The sequence below is a fragment of the Furipterus horrens genome, unplaced genomic scaffold (genome assembly GCF_987537825.1).
Source record: "Furipterus horrens unplaced genomic scaffold, mFurHor1.1.pri manual_scaffold_6, whole genome shotgun sequence".
Classification (NCBI taxonomy): domain Eukaryota; kingdom Metazoa; phylum Chordata; class Mammalia; order Chiroptera; family Furipteridae; genus Furipterus; species Furipterus horrens.
The window spans coordinates 148,866,924-148,883,133 of NW_028327176.1; the positions used below are offsets into that span (position 1 = coordinate 148,866,924).

Below are 16,210 nucleotides of genomic sequence, written 5' to 3' on the forward strand. Positions count from 1 at the left end.
TTTCTGATGATAGCCATTCTGACAGGTGCGAGGTGGTATCTGATTGTTTTTAATTTGCATTTCTCTAATAATTAGAGACAACTGAGCATCTTTTCACGTCTGTGGGCCATTTGTGTGCCCTCTTTGGAGAAGTGTCTATTCAGGTCCTCTGCCCATTTCTTTTTACTCCTCACCCAAGGATATGTTTATTGATTTTAGAAAGAGAGGAAAGTATGAGACAAAAAAAAAAAAAAAAGAAAAATCAATGTGAGAAACATCAATCGGTTGCCTCCCATATGCACCCCAATCAGGGAGCAAACCCACAACATTTTGGTGCATGGAATGATGCTCCAGCCAATAGAATGACCTGGCCAGGGCCTCTGTCCATTTTTAAATTGGATTATTTATTGCTTTGGTGTTGAGTTTTTTAAGTTCTTTATAAATTTTGGATGTTAACCTCTTGTCAAATTTATCATTGGCAAATATGTTCTCCCATTCAGTGAGTTGTCTTTACATTTTGTTAATGGTTTCTTTTGCTGTGCAAAAACTTTTTAGTTTGATGTAGTCCAATATGCTTATTTTTTCTTTTGTGTCCCTTGCCCAGGGGTCATATATCAGAAAAAATGTTGCTATGAGATACGTCCAAATTTTATTGCCAATGTTTTCTTCTAACATTTAAGTCTTTAGTTCATTTTTAGTTTATTCTTGTGTATGGTATAAGAAGATGGTCTGATTTCATTTTTTTGCATCTATCTGTCCAATTTTCCTAACACTATTTATTGAATGGACTACTTTTACCCCACTGTATGTTTTTTCCCTTCTTTGTCAAAGGGTTTGACTATAAAGGATTGTGTTTATTTCTGGGCTCTCTATTCTGTTCCATTGATCTATATGTCTGTTTTTATGCCAGTACCATGCTGTTTTCATTACTATGGCCTTGTAAGTATAATGTGGTATCAGGTGGCATAATTCCTCCAACTTTATTCTTCTTTCTCAAGATTTCTGTGGCTATTCTAGGTCTTTTGTGGTTCCATATAAATTTTTGGAATATTTTTCTAGTTTTATGAAATATTCCATTGGTATCTTGAGAGAAATTGTGTTGAATCTATAGCTTGCTTTGGGTACTATGGACATTTTAATGATGTTAAGTCTTCCTGTCAAGGAATATGGCATATTCTTCCACTTATTTATGTTTTCTTCAATTTCTATTTTCAGTGTCTTATATTTTCCAAGTACAGGAGTTTTACAACCTTGCTTAAATTTACTCCTTGATATTTTATTCTTTTTGAAGCAATTGTGGGTGGTATTGTTTTCTTAGGTTCCCTTTCTGGTAGTTCATTATTGGTGTATAAAACTGCAACTGATCTCTGGATATTTATTTTGTATCCTGCTACTTTATTGAATTCATTTATCAGTCCTAGCTGTTTTTTTGGTGGAATCGTTAGGGTTCTCTGTATACAGTATCATATCATCTGCAAATGACAATTTTACTTCTTCCTTTCCCATTTGAATACCTTTTCTTTCTTCTTCTTGCCTGAAAGCTGTGACTAGGACTTCCAGTACTATGTTGACTAAGAGGGGTGAAAGCAGGCAACCCTGTCTTGTTCCTGATCTTAAGGGAAACGCTTGTAGTTTTTGCTCATTGAATATGATGCTGGCTGTGGGTTTGTCATATATGGCCTTTATTACATTGAGGTATGTTCCCTCTACTCCCATTTTGCTGAGAGTTTTATCATAAATGGGTGCTGGTTTCTATCTAATGCTTTTTCTGAATCTATTGATACAATGATGTGGTTTTTATCCTTCATTTTGTATATGTGATGTATCACATTTATTGATTTGCAGATGTTGTACCAACCTTTCACTCCCAGAACAATTCCCACTTGATCATATGTATTTCTGAATCCAGACTGCTAATGTTTTGTTAAGGATTTTGGCACATATAGCCATCAGGGATATTGGTCTACAATTTTCTTTCTTGGTATGTCTTTACCTGGTTTTGGAATGAATAGATTGCTGGCCTCATAAAATGAGCTTGGGAGTCTTCCCTCCTCTTGAGTTTATGGAATAGTTTGAGAAGGATAGGTGTTAGTTCTTCTTTAAATATTTGGTAAATTCACCTGTGAGGCCATCTGGTCTAGGGCTTTTGTTTGTTATAAGTTTTTTATTACTGCTTCAATTTCATTAGTTGTATTTAGATTCTCTGGTTCTTCCTGATTCAGTTTGGGAAGATTGTACATTTTTAGGAATTTATCCATTTCTTCCAAAAGTCCAATTTGTGGACATATAGTTGTTCATAATATTTTCTTATAATCCTTTTTATTTCTTTGGTGTTAGTTGTTATTTCTCTTTCATTTCTGATTTTATTTGGGTCCTCTTTTTTCCTTGATGAGTCTGGTTAAAGGTTTGTCAATCTTGTTAATCTTTTCAAAGAACCAGCTCTTGGTTTCTTTGATCTTTTGTATTGTTTTTCTAGTCTCTATTTTGTTTATTTCTGCTTTGATTGCTATTATTTCTTTCCTTCTATACACTTTGGGCTTTGCTTGTTGTTTTTTTTTCAAGTTCCTTTAAGAGTAAAGTTAGACTGTTTATTTGAGATTTTTCTTGTTTGAGACAGGCCCGTAATTTTATGAATTTTCCTCTAGGGTTGCTTTCACTCTGTCCCATAGATTTTGTGTTGTTGTGTTCTCATTTTCATTTGTATCAAGGTATCTTTTGATTTGTTCCTCAGCTCACTGTTAATCCATTCATTGTTTAGTAACACGTTATTTAGCCTTCATGTTTTTATGTGTTTTCAGTTTTTTCCTCTGATTGATTTCTAGTTTTCCTACCATTATCAGAGAAGGTGCTTGATATGATTTCAATCTTATTAAATGCTTTGTTTTCCTGATTATGCTGTTACAGTTGTCCCAATTTATTTTCCCTTTGCTCCCCTCAACCCGGCACCGCCCCCCTCCAGTAGTTCCACCCTTCTTAGTTCATGTCCATGGGCTGTGCATATAAGTTCCCTGACTTTACCCTTTCTAGCACCATTCTGAACATCCCCATCAACTCTGCACCATCCTACTATGCTTAATTCCTGCACTATTTCCCTCCTTCTCTCCCTTTCCCCCTCCCAGCTGACACGCCTCATATTCCCCATACCTATGATTCTGTTCCCACTATGGTTGTCTGCTTAGTTTGTTTCTGTTTTTATTGTTTAATTTTGTTGTTGATAGCTGTGACTTTATTTTAACGTTCATAGTTTTGATCTTTTTTCTTAAATAAGTCCCTTTAACATTTCATATAATAATGGCTTAGTGATGATGTACTCCTTTAGCTTTATGTTGTCTGGGAAACACTTTATCTGCCCTTCCATTCTAAATGATAGCTTTGCTGGATAGAGTAGTCTTGGTTGTAGGTCCTTGCCACTCATCACTTTGAATATTTCCTGCCAGTCCCTTCTTGCCTGCAGTTATCTTTTGAGAAATCAGCTGATAGTCTTATAGGTACCCCTTTGTAGGTAACTCTCTTCTTTTCTCCTGCTGCTTTTAAGATTCTCTCTTTATCCTTAACCTTTAGCATTTTAATTATGATGTGTATTGGTGTGGTCCTTCCTGGGTCTAGTTTCTTGGGGGGACTCTCTGTGTTTCCTGGACCTGTATGTCTACAGTAGTCCCTCTCTATATCACGGTTCACTTACCGCAGCCTCATTGTAACATGGGATTTTAAAAAATATCACATTTAATTATTTATCAAGGATTTTTCGCTATATCACGGGATTTTGCGGTACTGTATACGTATGTTGTTAAAGTTACAAAGGTTTAAGAATGTAAAATATATTTAAGAACATAAGTAGTGTTTATAAAAGTGTGGAAAAGGTTAATAAGGGAGTGAGAAAGGTTAATAAGGGACTGGGAATGGTTTATAAGTAAGTGTGTGGGAGGGTTTATAAAGCCTTAAAATATATATAAATACTAAAATAAATGTAAGGTTCCTACTTCACGGATTTTCACCTATCGTGGGGGGGGGGGGGTGTCTAGAATGTAATTCCCGTGATAAGTGAGGGAATATTGTATTTCCTTCCCCAAATTAGGGAAGTTTTCCTTCATTATTTTTTCACATAACTTTTCAATTTCTTGTTCCTCTTCTCCTTCCAGCATCCCTATGATTCGGATGTTGGCACATTTAAAGTTAACCCAGAGGTTTCTAAGCCTCTCATTTTTTTCAATTCTTGTTTCCTCATTCTGTACTGGTTGACTGTTTATTTCTTCCTTATATTCCAATTTGTTTATTTGAACCCCAGTTTCCTTTCCTTCACCACTAGTTTCATGTGGATTTGCCTCCATTTCACTTAATATAGCCTTCATTTCTTCCCTGTCATGATTAATATTTTCTGTCAGGTCTGTGAGCATCGTTATCACCAGTGCTTTGAACTATATGTCTGTTAAGTTGGCTATCTCCTTGTTGCTCAGTTCTCCCACTGGAACCTTGATCTGACCCGCCCTTTTGGGCCATACTTCTGTCTTCATCTTGACAGCTTTCTGTGTTTGCCTCTGTGTCTTAGGTAGAGCTGTAGCACCTGTTACGTTGTAAGGGGCGGAACCTTAGTTATTTAGCAATTCTGTTGACCTGTTCCACCACACTGGTGTTGTATGTTGGCGGGGGGGGGGGCAGTCAGAGAGGGAACAGTGCTGCTTTCCCTGCACTTGCCCCTTTTCTAAGCACTTCTCCCCCTTCCCATACTAAACAAGCTGCCTCCATTGAGACTGGCAGTTTCTTCCTCTGCCCCAGTCCCTCACTGGTTTTCACAGTCAGAAGCAATGTGGCTCTATCTTCCCCCTCACTGGAACCTCGAGCTGTGTGGTCTGGTCTGGGGTTGGGATTGGTCTGGCCTGGGGCTGGAACCGCTTCCCAGGTTTAAAACGTATGACTGTGCTTTTCGCTGCAGCTACAGTCCCTGTGCCGCTGCCACTAGCCACCACTGCTGCTAACCATACCGCCAGCTGCTGCCGCCAAGCGCTGCCCCCACAGCTGCTGCCACAGCACTGCACCTCATTCTCTCTGCCCCGGCTCCACCCCTCCTACCTGTCTGGCTGAATATTTCTTCTTTACTTGTTGAACTTCCACGTAGTTCAATTTTCTGAATCTTCTGGGTTTTTTAGTTTTGAAGTGGTTGTAAACTCCTTCTTAGTTGTGAGGGAGACACAGTGTGTCTACCTATACCTCCATCTTAGCCAGTATCCCAATCTTATTGAATTTATTGAGACTTGTTTTATGTCTTAACATGTGGTCCATCCTAGAAAAATTTCCATGTGCATCTTAAAAAAATGTATGCTTTGGGGTGAAATGCTCTAAAGATATCAATTAAATTCATCTGATATAAATGTGTCATATAAGGCCACCATTTCCTTGATTTTCTCTCTGTAAGATTCACCCACTGATGTCAATGGGGTGTTAAAATCCCCTACTTTGACTGCATTACTGTCAGTCTCTCCTTTTATATTCAGCAATACTTGCTTTACATACTTAGATGCTCCTCTTGGGTGAATATATGTTTACAAGTGTTATATCCTCTTGGTGGATTGCTCCCTCTATCATCATGTAGTATCCTTCTTTGTCTCTTACTATAGCTTTTGTTTTAAGGTCTGTTTTGTCAAGATATAAGCACTGCTACATCAGCTTTTTTTCCTTTCTATTTGTATGAAACACCTTTTTCCATACCTTTACTTTTAGTTTGTGTGTATCTTTCATTCTGAGGTGGGTGTCTTGTACATAGCACATATATGGGTCTGGTTTTCTTATCCATTCAGCTACCCTATGTCTTCTGATTGGAGCATTTAAGCCTTTTACATTTAAAGTGATTACTGATAGGTACGTATTGCCATTTTATTCTCTTAACTATATTCCTCTCTCCCCTCTCTTTCTCCTTCTTCAAGCAGGCCCTTTAACATTTCTTGTAATGCTGGTTTGATGGTAACAAACTCTTTCAGGGTTTTCTTGTCTGTGATGCTCTTTGTTGTTCCTTCAATTTTAAATGACAGCTTTGCTGCATAAAGTAGTCTTGGAAGTAGGTCCTTGGTTGTCATCACTTTGAATATTTCATACCTATCTTTCCTAGCCTGAAATGTTTCTGTTGAGAAATCAACTGACAGTCTTATGGGCGCTCCCTTGTAAATAACTGTTTCTCTTATGGCTTTTAGGATTCTGTCATTGTCTTTAACCTTTGCCATTTTATTTCTGATGTGTCTTGATGTAGGTCTCTTTGGGTTCATCTTGTTTGGGACTCTGAGCTTCCTGGACTTGTGTGTCTTTTTCTTTCACTAGGTTAGGGAAGTTTTTGGTCATTATTTCTTCAAATAGATTCTCAATCCCTTGCTCTTATGTTGTCCCGAAGGTCCCTTAAACTGTCCTCATTTGTTTTAATTTCTTTTTCTTTTTGCTGCTCTGATTGGGTGTTTTCTTCTACCTTGTCTTCCAAATTGCTGATTCAGTCCTTTGCTTCATATAACCTACTGTTTATTCCTTCCAGTGTATTCTTCATTTCAGATATTGTAGTTTTCATTTCTGACTGGTTCGTTTTTATGGTTTCTATATCCTTTTTCATGTTGTTGTAGTTCTAAGTTACTTGAGCAACCTTATAACCATTTTTGAACTCTATATCTGATAAACTCCTTGCTTCCACTTCATTTAGCTCTTTTTTTCCTGGAGATTTCTCCTGTTCTTTCATTTAAGGCAGGTTTCTCTGTCTTCCCAATTTGGCTATCTCTTGGTTTTTGTTTCTATGTAATAGACAGATATGCTATGACTCCCAGTTTTGGTAGAGTGGCCTTATATAGTAGGTGACTTGAGAGACCCAGTGACGCAGTCTCCTTGATCACCTAAGCTGGGTGCTCCAGAAATGTCCTTCGTATGGGTTATGTGGGCCTTTCTGTTGTAACTGATTCTTGATTGCTATTGGCCCATTTGTGCATGGGGTCAGGCAGGCTGACAGAATATAAGAACCACTGTGTTAATTGCAGCATTATTTACAATTGCAAAGATGTGGAAGTAGCCCAAGTGTCCTTCAATAGATGGGTGAATAAAACAACTGTGGGACATTTACACAATGGAATACTACTTGGCCATAAAAATGATGAAAATTTTACTCTTTGTGACAGTATGGATGGACCTGGAGAACATATACTATAAAATAAGCCAGAGAAAAACAAACACCGTATGATTTCACTCATATGTGGCATCTAATGAACAAACTGAGCTAACAAGGAAAATGGGGACAGACTCATAGATGGAGAGCAGGATGACAACCAGTGTGGGGGTGTGGAGGGAAGGAGGTTAGGGGATGGAGGGATTGACCAAAAGGAAAAACGACTCATGGACATGGACAACAGTGTAGTGATTGTTGGGGGGAGAAGGGTAAAAGCGAATTAAAAAATTTTTCTTCAATTATTATTTTTTAATTTTTATTGTTTTTCTATTACAATTGTCCCACCTTTTCCCTCATTGCTACTCCCCACCCAGCCCACCCCTTCTCGCACAGTCCATCCCAACTCTGTTGTCCATATTCATGGGTTATTCATATTAGTTCCTTTGCTAAACCCTTCCCCTACTTACCCCCTTCCCTCCCTCCCCCCTCCCCCCTAATAACTGTTACTCTGTTCCTTGTTCAATTTTGTTTATTTGTTTGTGTTGTTCATTAGTCTCCTATATTGGGTGATAGCATATGGTATTTTTCTTTCATACATTTTGCTTTTTAAAAAAAACAACAGATGTTATCATCACCCCAGCACCATTTGACAGATTATTAAAAGTGTCATAATTATTATTAAACAGTTAATATTTCTCGCACATTAACTATGTGCCAGGTACTGAGTTAAGTGCTTTACATGATTTATCTCATTTAATCCTCAAGACAATCATATAAGGTAGGTTCCATTATTACCACCAGTTTACAGATGAGAAAACTGAAGTCCCAAGAGGCAAAGTTACATGCCCAAGGTCTGACAGCTAGTACATTAGGGTTGATAAGTGGCAAAGTTTAGAATCAAAACCAGATCTGTCTGACTGCAAAGCTCATGATGTTAACTGCCACACTCTTCTGCCTTTCAGTATTTGCCCAAATAGTTCCCACTAATAAACCATGATGCTAATCACAGTTCACTTAAACATAGTAATAAAAAGTATTCTACAGATTCAGAGATTTCAAGGTTCATTAACATAAAATCTGACATCTATACTACTGAATCATAACTACAACATAAAAATGAAAAAAATTACTTACTTGCACAATTTGCCTTCTGCCATGTGGAATTAAAAAACTGAGACAGAATCAGGACTATTTGTATTCTATCTGTCATTAAGAGACTTATGGCACAACTCTGACTCTCTGAAGTATTCTGTAACAAAAAACAGGGAAGGGAATGAGAAGGTAGGGGAGGGGAAGGATACAACCAGAGTATTTTTAAGAGTTCCAAACAACTTAAGACAAAAGAATTTTTTTAAACCTTTTAAAATAATTAAAATATTTACTCTAAGCATTTTAATTTTGTTTGATATACTCAAATAATGATTTCATTAATAATAACAATTGTAATAAAACAAGAGCAGCTAACATTTATTAATACCAGGTTTGTTTGCAAGAAAATCTTCACTTCATAAGTAAGTGTCTGCTTCTATAGCACAATCTCAACAACTTAGGCCCAAATGGTATGCATGTCATATTTCCTATTTTTCATGCGTAGAAAAAAATGGAAAGCTATTCACAAAATGTAGCGGTGGCTATGTATGAATAATGGACACATACTGATGTTTATTTTATTTTGCTTCTTTCAAACTAAATTTTCCTATGATGAACATATATGATTTACGTGGTTTTTAAAAAATCTGATGGATAAATGATCACAAAACATTTAGTTTCATCCTCTGGGTAATTTTTGGTAAACATCCAAATAGTCTGTACCCAGATAAAAGAATATGCTTTCCATAGATCATTTTAATAATGAAACTCACACTATGCAAATAATAAATCCAAGTTTCTAAATCATTTGGTCTTTATATATTTCCTTTCGCTTTTGCCCCAAGCAAGGAACTAAGTCCTGATGATCCTTCATTCTTTCAAAGTTAATGAACTCCTACTACTTACCAGACACTGTAAGAATCCTGTTGTTGTGAGGATACAAAAAAGGGAATGCTATCAACATTGGGGCTTCAAGAACCTCCCCAGACAGAAACAGTGTGGTGAGTAATGAAAGAGAAAAACTGATGACTAGAAAAACACTGATCATCCATGTGGGGGGAGAAAAGAGGGAAGGAGGGCTTTATGGTAGAATTCTTGCTTTGCAATATCTCTGATATTCATTTTAGGATGGTTACCTTCCCTGTGGCTTTGTTTTGTCATCTCATTAAAAGATGCATCCAAATGAACATTTGCCTTTAAAATAGTGAATTAAACAAAGCATTTTGAAAGCTCCTTTCCTGAAATTGCTTTCAGAGCAATATCAGACATAGAAGAAAATTTCTATTATCACTTCTTAAATATTAGAGCATAACCTAAGGAGTGAGACAAGCCTCATTCACAAGCTGGCCATCTTGGGAAGCTGAGGTGACCTCTCTGAGGTTCAGTTTCAATGTCACAAGTCCTGCAAAACATAATCACTTAGCACAATGTCTGGCACCTAGCAAGGAATTGATACATGCTATTTCACCTAGCAACCTTGCTGCCAACCTGAAGTGCTCTAAGTGGGTGTTGTAGGCTAAGTGTAATCAGTTACATGAGTTGAATCTTCATAAGCAGATGACTGCCTATTTTAAAAAATCAAGGCAGCTTAGTGTGAGTGGTTAATATGTGGAATAAAAGTTCAGTTGAGAAAGACTTCAGTGTAGTTGGGAGCAATTAGGAAGAATTCATGGAGGAAGTGAGATTTGAACTAAGCCCTATCCTGAGAAAGGGAAGAGGAATGATTACATGGTATTCAGGGAGTATTCAGTAGGCTAATATAGCTAGAATAGAGTATATCTTTGTGAAGTAGAGGCATTAGAGGGACAATTTAGGGCAAGGTTATTAAGAGTCTTGAGGGTCAAGAGATTCAGACAGTGGAAAACTTTTTTGTTTTTTTAATCCTCACCCGAGGACATGCTTATTGAGTTTAGAGAGAGAAGAAGGGAGGGAGAGAGGGAGAGAAACATCGATTGGTCGCCTCTCAAACATGCCCTGACTGGGGACTGAACCTGCAACTTAAGCATGTACCCTGACCAGGAATCAAACCTGCAACCTTCTGGTTTACGAGACGATGCTCCAACCAACTGAGCCACACCGGTCAGGGTGATAGTGGGAAAGTTTTAAAGATTTTTCAGGAGAGTGACATGAAAAGCAGAGTTTGGGGAACACAGGTCTCTAAGTTATAATATGTAGGGTAAGTAGGCAAAGAGACTAATTAAACCATTTCCATAGTTCAGGTATGATGTAAAGATGGTGGCAACTGTGGAAGTGGAAGGGAGAAGATAAATAATCCCAATGATGATTATGTACTTGTTGAGTACCTAATGGTTCTAAATGCTACAAATGTGTGACTCATTAAGTCCTTCTAACAACTCTCTGAAATAGGTAGTAGTATCCTTCTGAATTCAAACGCAGCCTCTTCCACTACATGGCTTTGCCTAAGTTACTTAATCACTCTGAGGGTCAGTTTCTTAAAGTGTCATATCCACCTATATATGCTTAGGTTCTTCATCTGGACAGAAGTTCCTTCAGGATGGAAACTTTGTATTATATCTTGGTGTTCCCAACACCTAGCATGTGATAAAAATCACTGGCTCTTGGTTTATATTTAAATTCTTAATACTCAACTACTCACAACCACTTTGCAGAACCCTACCCACAATAAACCCAACCATCCTCTTGCATCCTGCCTGTATGACAAAAAGCAAACAACCAAGCAGACTATTTCTACAATAAATCCATAATCCCAAAATGCACTTCTCACTTTCCTGTCAGCTCATTCTCCCCTGTTTAAAACCACTATTCCAATCTTCCCTACTCTCCCCTGAAACTCCAACATCCCTCTCACCCTTTACTCTCAAGAGAACATTTGGCCTCCTAGTTGACAATGAAAAGAGAAGTTATCAAGCTGAAACTCTGGGCTGCCTACCTCTACATCCACTCTCTCCCTCTACTTTCCTGTTACAGCACAGAAAGTCAAAGGCTCATCTCTGTGTGGACGCCCTAGATTCCCTCTACTCTGCCTTCTCAGGAAAACTGACCTTGTTTACTTTTTCCACTCTCTCTTGTATCTTCATCTTCTCTATAGGATCCTTCCCAGGAACATTTAAACATGTTTAGGTCTCTGACATCTTAAGAAAGGAAGTAGGGGAGAAGACACAGAGAAACAGAAGGACAAAGTAACAAAGATATTAAAGAAAGTCGCTGAGTCCCGTGTTTCTCTGTAGTGACCTATTGAATATCTTATCTCCTCTTTAAGGTAAAACTCCTCAACAGTTGTGTAGATTTACTCTTCCTACTTTCTCATCTTCCATTCACTATTTAACCCACTTTAATATTGCTTTCACCCAAGCACTCCATCAAAATTACTCTTGTTGTGGCACCAATAATGATAATGTTGACAGATGCACTTCCATTCCTCTCACCAGGATTTGACACAAATAACCAATCTTTCTCTTTTCCTTTATTTACAGGACACCACACTCTCCTAACTTTTCTTCATCTCTCAGACTCTTCTGTTTCAGTCTCCTTTGAAACTTTATTCTCTACCCAAGTCTTCAACTTTTAGCATGCCTTACTCATTTATCAAGTATACTCATCATGCCGTGGCTTCAAACACTACTTTTATGATAACAACTCCCTAACATATTATCTCAAATCCAGATCTCTAAACATATATATCCTACCACATATACATTATCTCCACTTTATGTACCATAAACCCCACAAAATCAACATTTTAAAATCAGGTTCGTGATATTCCCCCCACCAAACAAGTTCCTCCCTCCACTTGGGTGTAAGGCAATGCTACTCACTAAGCTGCTCTTATTAAAACACTGGAAATCATCATTTCCTTTCCTTCACTCTCTACATTCAATTAACTGCCAAGTCTTGTCAATTTTATCTCCTAAACATCTCTGAAATTTACCCATTTCTTCCCATCACAAAGGCCCCTATATAGCCTAGCCACCACCATTTCTCTTACCATTGCAAGAGTTTCAATTCATTTCCCCACACCTACTTTTCTCTACCCTCACCAGTCTTGCCCCTCCATTTTCTCTCACGTAGCCAGCCAAAACAGCCTTTTAAAGTACAAATCTGACCATGTTGTTCTGCAGAATTATAACTTTTAGTAACATTGCATTGCTTTAAAACCAAAGTCTAAAACCCTTAATATACCCTACAAGGCCCACATGACCAGGCATCTGCCTATTTATTTCTTCAGGCTCAGCTTCCTAATCTTCTGGCTCACAATGCTTCCAGTTTTTTCTAGTCCTCAAACACACTAGACTCTTATCTCATATTTCTTTATATGTAAACCTTCTCTCCCCTGTCCCACATCCTCTCAAATTTTAAGGGTCAGCTTTAATCACTGTTCCCTCTATCCACCTCCAGCCCAAGTAAAGATCAGTACCCTGTTATATGATTTGGTAACATCTGAGATTTTTTCCTTCATACCTACCACACCTGAACTAAGTAATTACTTATATAATAAAATGTTTCTTGTTTTCCCTGCCACACTACAAGCTCCACTCATTCACAACTACATTCCCTGGTAGATACCACTGGCCAGCACATAATAGGTAGTCAATAATTTTTTGAATGAATACATAAGAAGTATTATGTTTTCTGATTTCTAATGAAAGACAGAGATTATTATGTTATGCTATGTTCCAATTTTGTCTATATTCCTAAGAATTTACTTATTAAGCTACACTAAATGTATGCTGAACACTTCTAGGTACACACCCCCAATCACTAGCACCTTCATAAAGATACACACACACACACATCTGTACACCTTTCTACATAAATTTTAAATAAACCAAGTCAAATAAGGTAGAGCTTAGCAATTCAGAATTTATGGGGCCAAAGCATCCTGGAAATCACTCTGATGATGCTAAACAGCTCAATGAAACCACATCCCTATCAGTTTAAACTAAAAGAAGAAAGTATGACTCTAAAGAAGGGGGAATCCATCAGTTCTACATTCAGGTTTCAAAAAATCACTGTATTCTTTACCTTAAGATAATAAAACTGTATGTGATCCTTGTCTCAGTAGTTCAAAAAGGAAGTAACAAGAAAATAGAATTTTCATTGCATAACTCTATTATGGTTAAATGAATTAACTTGCTGTACCACAGAAGTAACCTGCTAATTTTTACCTTTGATTATATTCCTCATTGTTATACTCCCTTCCTCTCTCAATCAAGCCATGGACATGGATTCACTCTAAAGAGATGAGAAAGTATGTTTTGTTCAAATTCAGCTTGTATATTTTCTTTGATTAACACCACCTTCCTCTGTTCCCCTCTTTAATTCAGCATATCCTTCACCCTTCTGCTCTGAATTGCTATCATACAATTTATACATTAATATTGATGATTTTTTTCTTATCTTCTTTTCTTCAATATAGGTTTATTTTCCCACCTACACTGAAAGTTTGAGGCCTGAACCTAATCCTTCTTTTCCTTCCACATCCTTTTACCAGCCCAATATTTAAGAATAGCATGTGCTTAATGAGTAAACTAACCTAAATGAAAGATTATGTGAGTCAAAGAAAATAATTACTCTGGAGAAAAACCACATCACCCCCAAACACAAAAAACAACTGATTCCTTCAAGTTCACTCCTAAGAAATTCAGAACATATTTTCCATATATTCATTATTAGACATGATAGTTCAATTACCAAACCAATTCAAAAAACCCTATTAAATCCATGAAGTACCCCAGAAATGTAGAAATCCTACTTTTGAGCTAATATACCATATCCAACTCTAAGGAAAGGAAGTGAAGGAGACCAAAGTCTAGAATGAGAGAAAAAAAATGCAGATTGGGGAAAGGGTTTTTCTGCCTTTGAATTTCTTTACTCTCTTCCTTTCACACAAAGATGAGGAGAGCCATATCACTTGAAGAATCTGAGCGGCACAAAGGAGAAGTTTCTGCCACTCCCACTCTGGGAGGGGGAATTCATGTGGAAAGTTTTACACAGACTGCAGTAATTTTTAACCTCTTCTTAATTCTGCGGTATCTATACAAATGAGAAAAGCATTTGTTGCCTTAAAAAACCTGAGCTTTGCATCATAATCACAGTCATTCTGGCCACAAACAACTCCCCTTTACTCAAAACAGAATATGATGCCATTGAATGCCCTGCTATAGTTGAAGGAACAGGTCTTAGGGGCTTTATTTTAAATCATAGTGAGATGTATGTGTGTGTGTGTGTGTGTGTGTGTACCCCTTGCTATACCCAATAGAGGTATGCCTGAAAAATACTGCACGTAAACCTAACTTTATTGAAACTACATTAAAAACTAGCTCTTTACAGTAAGATTGACCACAGGAATTATTTAATGCAAATAAATCCCTTCTTTATGTAAAAAAAAAAAAAATTATGTTAAGTAATATCAGGCTGACTTAAAGCAAGATTTAACTATATACAAGTCTGTATTTTGTCAAATCAACTATGATTTTAAAAATAATTCCAACCACATTTTCATGAGACTGCTTTTGCTCTCAATACAAGAGAAACTTCCCCACTCCGCAATCCCAAAGTTATTCATGTTTTTCCTTTACAAGGCAAATCCGACCCACATCTCGTGACTCCCACCAGCCCTGACACTCTATTCCTTTCCTGTTCTAAACCCTCTAAGGTTCTTAAGAGCAGGAACATATCTTTTTTTTATTTTTAAGCCCCTCATGGCACCTACCACATGACCAGAAAAGCTCTAAGGGCACCAAGAATAGGAGGACAAGGGTATACTTAAAGTTTCCTACTATTTTAGCTCCCATTTACTAAGAACCATTACTATGTGCCAATTTTCTAATAGTTCCTTTTATCCCCATCTTACAGGTGAGAAAACAAGCACAGAGTATGCAACCTGTTGAGAGTATACTGCTAATAAAAGGAGGAAATTAAGACTAAAATAATCCAAGATCAAACTTCCAGGAAGTGATGGATCTGAACATTTCTGGCTACAAAGTTCAAGGTCCTAACCACCACCACACTACAGCTTCCCGACTCTACTTGGAATTTCAGGAAAGGGTCCTTCCTGGGAACTCCAGGTGGAATTAAGAAGAAGCTGTGGTGGAGTTTGGGGGAGGGGGTTAAGGGCGGGGAAGGGTAGTTAGGGGGTGAAGAAGCCCCAAGAAAACTAGTCATATCTGTAAACACTAAGAGAATGCCCGACAGCGCCACGAAGGCAAAAAGTCAAGCCCCAAGCCCTATAATGCCTGCCCCATTTTTTGGTGCTCCCAACTCTACAGTCCTAGTCCAACCCCTTTTTCTTACAGCTAGGGAAACTGAGCTCCACCCAGAGTTAACCATCATTACGTCTTCCTCCTTTCCCAACCCTCCACGCCAGAGATGCCGGGTGTGCTCCTCTACCCACCAGCACGGCTCGGCTGATGTTGTCCATCTTGCTGGCGACCTGTTGGAACAGGGGGTAACAGGTCTGACAGAGGCGCACCGGTCGGGCGCCGCGCACCAGACACCCAGTCAGCTCTGCGCTGCTGTTGGCGTAGTCGAGCAGCAGCTCCCGGCACTCAGGATCCAGATCCGGCAGGTCCGGGGGTAGCGACTGTGGCCCTCGCCTTCCTCCCCCCAGGAGGGTCAGAGACAGATCCTCCACTACCCGCAGCTGCCGCTCCGAAAGGAGGTCATACAAGACCCTGTGGGGGGTGCTGCCCAAGGCGAGCGTGCCCAGAGCGTACCCCGACCACAGCAGGGGTACCAGCAGCAGCCGCGGCAGTAACAACGACCTCTGCCCCGCGACTGTCGCGTCGGGACCCATCGTGGGGTGCACGCACCCGAAGGCGCTCACAGCCGCTTCCCCAACCCAGGCCGGTACCGCCGACCACCTCTGCTTCCGGCTTCCTCGAGCGCAGGCCGCAAGTGTGGTCACGAGGTGCGCGCGTCATTGCCCCGCCCCCGGCGCGCGGCGCCCCGCCCCATTGGCTACCAGGGGCTTCTCGAGGCTCGCGGGCCCGCGCGCGTGCTAGAGTGCGCACACTCGAGCGGCCTCGGACCCAC

The 16,210-nt window shown here is 39.0% G+C and overlaps 1 protein-coding gene across 1 annotated transcript in view; it reads right to left on the reverse strand.

Annotated features, from left to right (window-relative positions):
- Positions 1-16,056, reverse strand: part of OSTM1 (osteoclastogenesis associated transmembrane protein 1) — a 31,614-nt gene extending 15,558 nt beyond the window's left edge. The window contains exons 1-2 of the mRNA XM_090280573.1: positions 15,570-16,056; positions 8,240-8,354 (exon numbers count right to left, since the gene is read on the reverse strand). Coding sequence (XP_090136699.1) covers positions 8,240-8,354; positions 15,570-15,971 — 517 coding nt within the window. The 5' untranslated portion in view covers positions 15,972-16,056. The remainder of the gene's footprint in view (positions 1-8,239; positions 8,355-15,569) is intronic.
- Between the last annotated feature and the right edge of the window lie 154 nt (positions 16,057-16,210).